General features: G+C 41.5%; 1 protein-coding gene across 1 annotated transcript; it reads right to left on the reverse strand.

The window, feature by feature from the left end:
* Positions 1 to 3316: 3316 nt before the first annotated feature.
* tmem151ba (transmembrane protein 151Ba) lies at positions 3317 to 9591 on the reverse strand (the record flags this gene model as incomplete). Its single annotated transcript, XM_080790805.1, has 2 exons — positions 3317 to 4762; positions 9508 to 9591. 2 exons carry the CDS (start codon positions 9589 to 9591, stop codon positions 3317 to 3319), a joined length of 1530 nt encoding a protein of 509 aa, XP_080646931.1.
* Between the last annotated feature and the right edge of the window lie 1227 nt (positions 9592 to 10818).

A 10818-nucleotide genomic window follows, 5' to 3' on the forward strand; every position in this document is an offset into this window, starting at 1 on the left:
GCCAACAATCTCGTTTGGTTTCTTGTTGCTTGTGAAAATTGCTGATATGAATTGCGAGAAAGAAAAAGTTGCCTGGTGCGTCACCTCTTTTAGACCGCAATCACTCAAAGAACACTGTAAAGAAAATACCTTTGTTCTTTATCTCTAAAGTCGAGACTGGAGAGGATTTGAGGACGTTCTGTCAAACCCATCTTCCATTTGTCTCAGAACCTTTAATCTGCTAAGTGCTAACCATCCGTATAATATCTATAACATCACCAACAGTGTTATTGTGAGTTTTACTTAATTTATGCCATGATCACAAACATTCACTTTAGCTAATTAACTAATTAGTATACTGTTTGTGTTCTCAATAACCTTTTCTATAGAGAATGTGTGCATCTTTGTCTCCTAAACATTTACTCTAGAATAGGCGGGAGGAGTTGTTGGAATGGTGAAGGTAGGAATGATATAAAGCAGAACATAGTGACAAGCCTAGCGCTGACTGCTATCCTGAGTTGTTATGGGATTTGCATAGATGTGCTGTGAGCTGTGGAAACAGACAGACAGAGACCGATATAGACTGTCTTGTCAGTTTTTGGTTTTGTTGGATTAAGTTTGAGGTTTGATGTCACATTTATCAAAATGTTCAGCATGTTCTTCTGTTATTGCTCTCAAGAGATTCACCATCTCTATACAATACCCCACACATGGAATGTAATGAGTACAACCAAATTGGTTACAAGCTTGCAATTTGGTAAGACCAGTATTAATCTGATCTGACCGCAATCAAGATGACTGAGCTTAGAAACACTTTGCTCTGGGTGGAACAGAAGGTGATGTGAGGAGGCTCCGTGTTATTCAATCATCCATATATCCATGCATCATTTTATCATGGATGTAGTTGACACATTTAAGATTCATATCAGGGAATAATTCAGAACGTTTCAGAACAGAAATCTTACTCTTAATTTTACTGATGTTTGTGTTGGCGCAGTGGTTAACATATGCTGATCTGTAGAAGGTTAAATGCGTATTCACTTCAAATCATTTCAACATCTACTCATGCTTCTGTGTGTAGTTTTTAAATAGCTTGATTCAATATATTGATATTTGATATTAAATTGATCAGACACGCCCCTCAACTAAGCCCATTCAACTTCAAACTCTGTCTGTATGTTTTATGTCTCTCCCAACGGAGAGAGGTAATTGCAACAGTGTGTCTAGTGAACAATTTGGTGTATGGTCTACTTTAAATAACTTTATTGACATTGTCATTTGTCAGCTACTGTAGTAGGTGTCCAAACTCACACCAAAGTCGAAGTCTCTCAACGGAGAAGTAGCAGGACCTCCATTACAACCACCTCCAACCTGCACTATGTGGACCACTATGTGGCTGTAATGGAGGTGGTACAGTGTGCTAGTTACATTATATTGCATTAACATACTCATGTCATGTTAAAATTATTCCCGGATTGCGGCTTTAAAACAAAACTGTGACTGGAATGACAACGACAAGGTCTGTGACTGGAAGGACAAGGTTCAACGTATGTCATCCCATGACATGATGTTTATTTTTAGCTGTTTAGAAACATCCTGATGTAATCATCGGATGTGACATGATCAGTGGCTGAGTGCAGGCCTCTGCCTATTTGGAGTCTGTTTGATGGCTTGGTGTCTCCGGCTGGCTGTGTGATATGCATCAGCGGCAGAAGCTGTGGCAGCCACATGGCTGACTGTATGAGAGCAGTAAGGAGGAAAACACAGATTAAAGGTCCCTGCGCACTGGACACGTTTTCGGATTTTTAGCTGCGTTTTTCCGTCGGTTCTGAAAAACACACCCAGTGTGCAACCACCTTTACAATTGTCAAGGTCTATGTATTGCTACATTCCTATTAACATTTTTCATCACTGTCAGGCTCATCACCCTATATTGTCTGCTACCATCATTCTAGACCATTATGTGTATTGACCCTAGACTAGAGGCCAATGTACTTCTAGAGCTGTTGTCTAATTTCTATGTTTGAATGGCTGTTGACATGACACTGCAGGGCATGTACTGTAAGAAAAACTAGTTTAGGTAAGAGGTTGGGTTATTAGGCACTTAAATAAAGAGGTAGACTTAAGTAAAGATATTGCCTTTAAATCAGCTGTGTTGACATTGTTCTATTATTAATATTATTATTAGAGTGAGTTTGTTTTAATAATTGTTCCAATATCGACAGTACAGAAGTTACAGTTTATAAAGATAACAAAAGAAGAATTGTGACAGTAATCTGAAAAGATGTGTCTCATGGATTTGTTTGATGTTCTCGTGTCCTTTAGGCCTCCTGCAATAAATTATTCAGTGACCATCATGTTACTATATTTAGAGAGCCAGGGAGGATAGTGTCATTGAAAGCATCTGATTACCAGGTGATTTTGAACGTTATAGTAATGCAACAACTGATTTCCTCATATAATTTCTTTAGTGGATTTCTCCGAGCACATTCAGTCTTTAAAGGAGCAAATTAAGTTCCTTTAGCATCGAAATCTTCAATATGCAAATAAAGTAAAATGTTCTATTTTATTACAGTAAAGGTCTAGGCATATTAATGTGTTTTTCCTTGTGTACAGGTTTTGTGACACTGTAGATATCCCGCTGTCTGTAAATATGTAGCATGTGAATCAATTACTTCACCATATTTCATGAGTCAACCCTTATTTGAGGTTGTAATTACAATGCTGTGCAGAGAATTGTTGGTCATATCTTTGCGAGGAGTTTTACTGAATATAATGATATAGTTTGGTCAAATATGAAAAGCAGTTGCTCCTACTGAGGCCCTTGACTAAGTTCTATAACAAGCAGATACAGTTATGGCATTCACGATTTCACGGTGGGATGTTTGTCCCCTTTGTATTCCGTATATGTCCTCTATTGGTAGATATTGCAGGACAGTAACATGATACTGTAATTACCTAATTAAACTGGTGTGAAGTCAGAACTGTAATTTCTCCAATCGGTTAAGTAGAGAGCCACATGGTCCTTCAAAGTTGGAGACTGTTTCAAACCTCACTCATAAGAGCATTGTGTCAATTGCCCCTGGCTTTTTGAAAGTACTATTCTTCCATTGTCGACTATTCATACCTTTGTGAGCGACTTCTTGTGAAAAGGTGGAGGAAATAATTTCTTCATGGGTCACTGAGCCACCTCAATAGTGAAACGACAGGAAAAGGCTCATCCTAGCCTGCCCCTGGTGAAAAGAAAAAGGTTCTCAACCAGTAAACCTCTTCAGGGAAGAGGGTTTATTATATTCCTTTTCATATTACTGACATAGTCAGCAGTAGAAGCTGTGGGTCATAGCGAGGTCTCCGCACAGGAGCCGTTCCTGTGCAGAGAGCGATGGTCATGGTTGAGGCAGCCTTCATTGCGATGCACAATGAGCACAGGGAAGCAGAGTGCGTCCTGGTAAGCTGGAGGGCTTTCCTCGCTAGCCTGCTGGCCTGAAAGGCAGCGAGTGCTCTCGGTGGGGCGCGATTGTTCGTTCAGGCTCCCACTGCTCCTCCAAAGGCAGCTACGCCTGGAGCCATACAGGCGGCTCAGGGAGAAGCGACTCGAACTGAAGGGGATTCGTGGGCTGCCTGCGTTGCAAATACTAAGGGCGCTACGGGAAAAGATGGAGGAGCTGCTGATGGTGCGGTGGCAGCGTTCACAGTTCTGCCTGTAGCTGCCGTAGCCACCGCACGCAGAGTAGCTATTGCAGCTCCCTGAGATCTGGGTAAGGTCCATGAGAACTGCCTCAGAGTAGCTGGGCACCAGCTGCTGGTTGGAGCGGATGTGCCACTCCAGCTCTGTGCTGTCGATAGTGTTGACTCGTGGGATACTGCGGCGGCAGTATGGCCGCTCCTCAGATGGGGTTGTGGGGACGTAGTCGAAGCCGAACAGCTTCTCCACATGGTAGTGTATGCAAGCGGTACGGTACTCTGTCAGCACCCGCAGAGGCCAAGAGAGGGTGAAAGTGGCCACTGCCCAGAACACGGACTTGGTCACGTACCAGGGGAGGTTATTGGGGTCAGAGAAGGCAATCATGTACTCCTTGAAGTCTACATTCTTCAGGTGCATTCCCTCACGGGCCTCCATGTAGTCGTCCAGGCCCTCGTTCTCTGTGAAGAACCTAGCCCGCTGCGTCAGGTACGAGTTCTCAGACTCCACGTTGGCGAAGCTAAAGCATTTGGTGAACCTCATCCTGGTGACCGGGAAGCCGTCCAGGCCCAGCAGACGCTTCGAGATGTCTTTAACTCCGCAGTTCCCATAGTCGAACTCCGCCTCGGCCACGTGTGTGTTGACACGCTCGTGGTAAACCTGTGTGGTGGTGTAGGCATCTCCGTTGCGATAGCGCGTCACCTGCCGTGTCCTCCTGACATAGTGGTAGCTGATGGCCTTCCACCAGATGCAGGGTGTGGCCTCTTGCATGCGATGGATGCGCTCAGTCACGCTCTCCACGTCCACTTTGTGCTGCAGCTCGTTCCTGCTGTGGCAGTGCCAGCACTCAACCAAGTAGACCACATAGAGCATGACCAGGAAGGCCAAAGGAATGTAGATGTAGCCGTTGGAGCAGGGACTGTCGTGGTACATCATAGACTTTCCCTTGTAGGCGCTGTCGAAGGAAAGGCGCGTGACCGTGGTCACCTGGCACCAGACCATGGCCCCGACACAGCCGTACATCAGCAGGGAGAGCAGCAGGCACTTCCAGTGGATTTCCCTGCATAGAGACTTACGTAGGGACTGTTTCACTGGCTGCAGCTGCACACGAGAGCATAGAGGAAACACACACACACACACACACACACACACACACACACAGTAAAATACTCAGTTAGTTCATTTGAACTAATCTTAACTACTCAAATATGTATCTTCAAAATTAAATGTATAGGTTTATTGGCAGCAATAATTGACACTGTAACCTTTCAAAAGAGTACTCATCAAAAGCTTTTAGCTTAATCGATAACCTGAAGGCACTTACTGAACAATGCACTATTGTCATGTGAATGAATCATTCTCCCATTGGCAATTGAGGTGGGTAGGTTTAATGCTATTATTTATGTATTTATTTATTTATGAATGAATGAATGACTTATTTTTACATGTTATGCTTTAGCTTTCAGTGTCGGTGTAGAGACAGGACACCAAGAGCAGAGAGAGAGGAGAAACATGACATGGGAGTCAGATTCGAGCCTGGGTCCTTAAGCCCAAACCACACCAAATCACCAATGATTCACCATACAAGTCCTTGCAACATGCAACTAAATTATACTTGGAACCATTATGCAAAGAGTTGCATTGGTGTGGTTGACATTAAAACTGTTTTGTAGCGAGGAATTGCAACTAGTTGCAAGGAGTTGCAACTGGTGTGATTTGGGCTTTAGGCTTATAAGGAGCATGATATGATCTGTGCACTACTACTGGCTGCATGGGCACCCCCATGTTTACTCTTTTATTGAAAAGTCAGAATCCAGTGTTATTTTGGTTACGGGAGGAAGACATGGCAGAATGACTGTTAAGAGAGAAAGCTTTTACATGAACAAACATAGGGTATTATTAGGTAAAGCATGGAAAGTGAGACAGGAGTTTATGTTTGAATGCTTAAGTCTGTCTAATTATGATCATGTAGATTAGGTGTATTTGTATGAGCTGATATGGCTGGCTGTGTTGGTACAGTTTTGATCATTTATATGCACTTTAATGAGTACTGTTTAATGGAAGAACTTTGCTGTACCATACTATAAATAGCTTAGTAGTGTCTTGTAGCCTATGTGTACTTGAAGTATCAGACACTTCAATAAAATAAACGAACGGCTGCAAACGTTAGAATTATAACATGGAATAACTGGTGACATAAATATATATTGGATATATCTTAAGATTAAGCAAAAAGCCTCTATTCCTTGTAGCACATTAAATATTTAGGGACATATTCACTGTTCTAAGTGCTTTTACATAGTTTATGCATGAGCTGTAAGCTCATTTATCATGGTCTTTGCGTGTTATGATCAAAAGACTCACCGGCTCCCTCTCAGTGCCTCCTATGATCAACTTCAAGGCGCAAGAGAATGCTTTGAAGAAACTTAAAATAGAAGAAATTCTAAATATATACCACCAACCAGAAACACTTTTACAGACAGTTGTGCGTACATTTGTATGTATAATTGTACATGCATAATATATTAGTAATACTAAATTTGAATTCGAGTAAGGTTTACCTCCTTATTTTATTAGGGAGGTGGGGGCTGTTGTTGAGCAGTGATCGTTAGCATTAGCGCATACCCTTACCTCTCGTCAGAAACTGTTACATGTCCGGAGCGATGCGAGACAAAGTCACAAATGAAATCGGATGTGTGACGGCTCACCATGGACAGCGCTCAAATCTTTAGAGTAACAGGGCTTTGAATATCCTCCTTTAAATGGAGATAAATGGAGCCTGGATGTAGAAATCCCATAGCTGGTGGGTACGGAGGCGTTGCATAGCAACCGGAGCAATGCTAAAAAAGGTAAATTGACGGTCGCCATATGAAGTAGATACGGGGGGTACGAACATGTATGTAGTTGGCACCTGCCGTACCCTAGCCTAGGGCGTCTGAATATTTTCGTAAATGGCAGAAAAATAATTACGGTAAACATTGTGAAAATGCCCTGAATAGGGACAACTAGTTGAAAGTGTGTGTTTTGTTTTTTTTAATAAATACAGAGGAAGATCAACAAGAGCTTTTGACTGAATAATAACTGCATTGAAACACAGGTTATTTTTTTCCATTTCCTGAAAAGTAGCAGTTTTGTACAGGCTACCGCATGACAGCCTGTATCTCAGGCAACAAACAGCCCAGGGACTATCATGTAAAGGCACAGGGCAGGAGAGACAACACGTTTTTGATTTATTTTTTATAATTTACAGCTACAGATTTTATCCATACATCACGCAAATCAATACACACTATCTCTATAGTTAGTGATCAACACGGATCTGTGACAGTACAGTACAGTGACAGTACAGTACAGTAGAGGGACCCCCATGCGCTAACTGTCATTTCTCAACCATTTGGGGCTCACCGGAACCGGGCCAGCCCCCTGGGCATGTTCCTGTGGGTCTGGAACTTCCGGTGAGATTGATCTAGGTCTGGCCCGTTTTGAACAAAATTAAAGCAGTGTCCAATTGCTGTAAAACATTTCCACTATGTTGAGGAACAATTAATGCCACTCTTTTCATATTGTATATTAACATATTATAGCGCCACCAGGAGGCGCATATATATATATGGGCTGTTTGAGACCTCATGTGCTCCGAGGAGCACTTTTCATATAACCAAATGTACAGGTGCATTTGGTGCACTTGTTACATTGAGGATTTTACAATTGCATTGATGCATTGAAGCCAACATGTTCTTTGAGTAAAGAAAGTATGTGTAAATGATAGATGTTCTTTCTCCATAATTATCTTCCACCCCCTTTGTCGCACAGTCCCCAAGCCCCTCACCAAGCCAACCTCCCACAGGGTAGAGAAGATCAACATTGGAATTCCCCACTGGGCTAAATGTTTATTCACTGTTAGTATACTCTCTACTACTATAATCAATACATCATGACACACTTTCTGGATCACATAGCACATGTTGGCCTCTGTTTGAGGAACAAATAATGATGTGATGTGCACAAAACATTAGGGGGCTCTACAAATGTAAGTTTTTGGAAATGCTTACCCATTTGGAGCGTTACATGTACATGAGCGTGAGCTCATGTACATGTACACGTAACGTACTGTAACTACCTTTTAGTTTAAAAATAAAATCAAACTCCTATCTATGTTTAGGAAGATATTCAAATCTTCAAATGCATGTTTTCGGTTTGGAGATCTTATGGAAATTAAGGCACAGTCACATTTTAAAGTATCATTGCTGTTGGTGCAATTTTTTGTATTGTGAATGATGACAGATGGGCCTTTGGTCTTGAGCTGTTTGAATTAAATAGCATAGCTTTAATGCCATATAAAAAATGTTGTGAGCATATAATAAAGCAGGAGGGTGGACAAGCGAGTGAATTAATTGGCTATGGAAAGTGTGCTAATTCTAGCAACAACAAGAAACTGGGTTTTTTTCACACTGCTCGCAATTTCACTGCTGTCTTGGTGCATATAATGAAGCTTGCTGAAGGCTGGCTTGATCCAAACTTGGACCAATGCATTTTTAAAATGCATTCATTGTAATGGTGCCAGACAAAAGCAGCTGGAGACAAGTCTGCAATGTCCCAGTCTCTGACCCTGCTAATGGTTTTCTGTTGGAGTAGTGAAAATGTGTTTCATAGGGGAAAGAATGTTGATTACCGGTGACCGCAAATAGAAGGTGTCAGAGAAGGTATATTGGGGATGTACAATATGAAGGTGTGTATTACTAGTTACACTAAAATCAAACTGAATATATAGCCTAGTATAGTCTATGATAAAAAAAAACTTTGGGAATGGAAAGGTTGATTTGTCAAACTTATTATAATGGAATAGCATAAACAACTCATAAAAGTAGTGTTAATCACATTAAGTGCTAAATACTTTATATGATATATTATTGTTTGGTGTAAATTGTTGTCTTGTATGATTTACAGTAGGTAAGTAAGTACATTTTATTTATAAAGCACCTTTCGAAACAAAGTGCTGAACAGTGACACAATATAAAACAATCAGGTTAAACAAAGTCAAAGTCATCTCTAGACACCTTTAAGAAAAGTATTTTCTTTGTTGCTTTAGACAAAAGTAGACTACTACATTTGCAGAGAGGATGTGGTATATTTTTGAGGGTCGATGAAATATATATTTTTTAAACGACTAATGTTTCAAAACAACTAACATTTCATTATCTAAAACAACATAATTTTGATTCTAGAGTAGACAATGGTGTCATTATAGCTGAGTCTCTTACACTTTCATTGATAAGCTATAGGCCTGTAATAAGACTATCGGTAGGTTAATAAATAAAACTCTTGTGTAATGGATGTAACTTCTACTTTTATATTCTTGCAGGCAGTAGGGGAGGCTGAAGAAATGTCAACAAATTCCTTTGTTCAAACAGTCAATTAACTTTAGCCTGTGAGGAATTAAATTCAAAAGTAGAATAGCTAACCTATCCAGTATTTTTTCAATGATTTATTAAGCAGTGCCTTTCACTGCTCAACAAAATGAAGAGTGTTGCAGGATTGAACCAAACATGAGCAGCCTACACCTCCTTCACCAGATGTGGCCTATGAGGGAAAACAAAAATACTCACGCACGGTCACCTCGCGTGCGCGCCCAGTAGGCTAGCCTACATTGCATTATTATGAGTAGGATATGATTATCTGGCCAGACAGTTATTGTATAGGAAATCCCAAAGGCATAATTGCACCTCGCAAGCAGCGCAATGTGCGTTTTCCAACCTTAATTATAGGCCTATGTGTTTTTTACACCAAGCTAAAAACCCTGCATTCTTAGAAATTAGCCTAAATGGAAATTGAAAAATGGTCCATACCTCTTCACGGGGACTCTCCGAGTCCCCCTCTGGTACGGTAGTGGTGCTGCTTTCAGTAGCCGTTGCCTCCGATGCACGGGACATGTTGACAATGGTGCAAATGATGGAGCATTGATCTTTTGGGAATATCGAGTTTCAAATCACGGTGAAACACAAACTGCAGCAAGCCCCCACACATCATCCAAAATAAACCAGGTGTGTGCAATGAATGCATGCAGCAGCATCATGCATGGGTTGGGTAACCCGAAATGGTAGCGTTCAAAAGAAAATATCTGAGATGCATCCCCTCATCTTTCGCATGAGCAGCCGTTGCGTGGTTACGAAAATGTGGAGGTGATGCGTTGGAGTCATGTGTGTGCCTCGGAAAACACATGAAATAAGGCTACTCCTGTCCTGGGAAGTGGGAACACGAAGGATAAGGGAAATAGGAAAAATGGGAAACGCGTCAGCTTTCCCTGGACGAAGTGGCAGCCTGGAAGTGGAAGGTGCATGCAATCATACACATTTGCTACCGCACTGAAGTGTGTGTGTGTGTGTGTGTGTGTGTGGGAGGGGGGGGGGGCGCGTGTGCACAGCACAAAGAACTAGAAGCAATAACACGTGCGACGTGCGTAGTGCGTAGCCTACCCAGACACACAAATGTAAATAAACACCCCCCCCCCCCCACACACACACACACACACACACACGCACAAACACACACACACACACACACACACACACACACACACACACGCACGCACACACACACACACACACACACACACACACACACACACACACACACACACGCCTTTGAAATAATCCCAGAGGCAATGCGCAGTAAGAAAACCACTCATTTTGACCTTGTCGTCACATGGAAGAAGCTCACTGGGTTTAAAACATAAACTAAATGTGATATGGTCTACTGTAGTCCGCATTTTTGTTTTAGTGCCTGGATTATTCTGAGACAAATACAAAATATGTAGCCTACTATATATAGGCCTACATATATTATTATATTTTCAGTCTAGAAGTTGTTTTTTTGTTGTGTACCGGTATATTGCAGTCACTGGAATTGGCCAGTATTTTTTATATATATAATACTGGTAAATTATTTTAAGCCTATTTTGAGATTGCAAGGCAGTGCAAGCCATTCTTCAGTAATGTGACAATGCAGTGACATTTACTGATTACTGTAATTTGTCCCCAAAAATATAGCCACAGCTACTTTTTGGGGCGACAGACCACTGAGACCAGTCAAATTTGTCTTTCTTTTGATAAAACGTATGTTTCTTTTTATGTGAGCTCAGTCTATACTGCCTGCCTTAA

The sequence above is a fragment of the Protomyctophum bolini genome, assembly GCF_963924005.1.
Source record: "Protomyctophum bolini genome assembly, chromosome: 19".
In the NCBI taxonomy this organism is placed as follows: Eukaryota; Metazoa; Chordata; class Actinopteri; order Myctophiformes; family Myctophidae; genus Protomyctophum; species Protomyctophum bolini.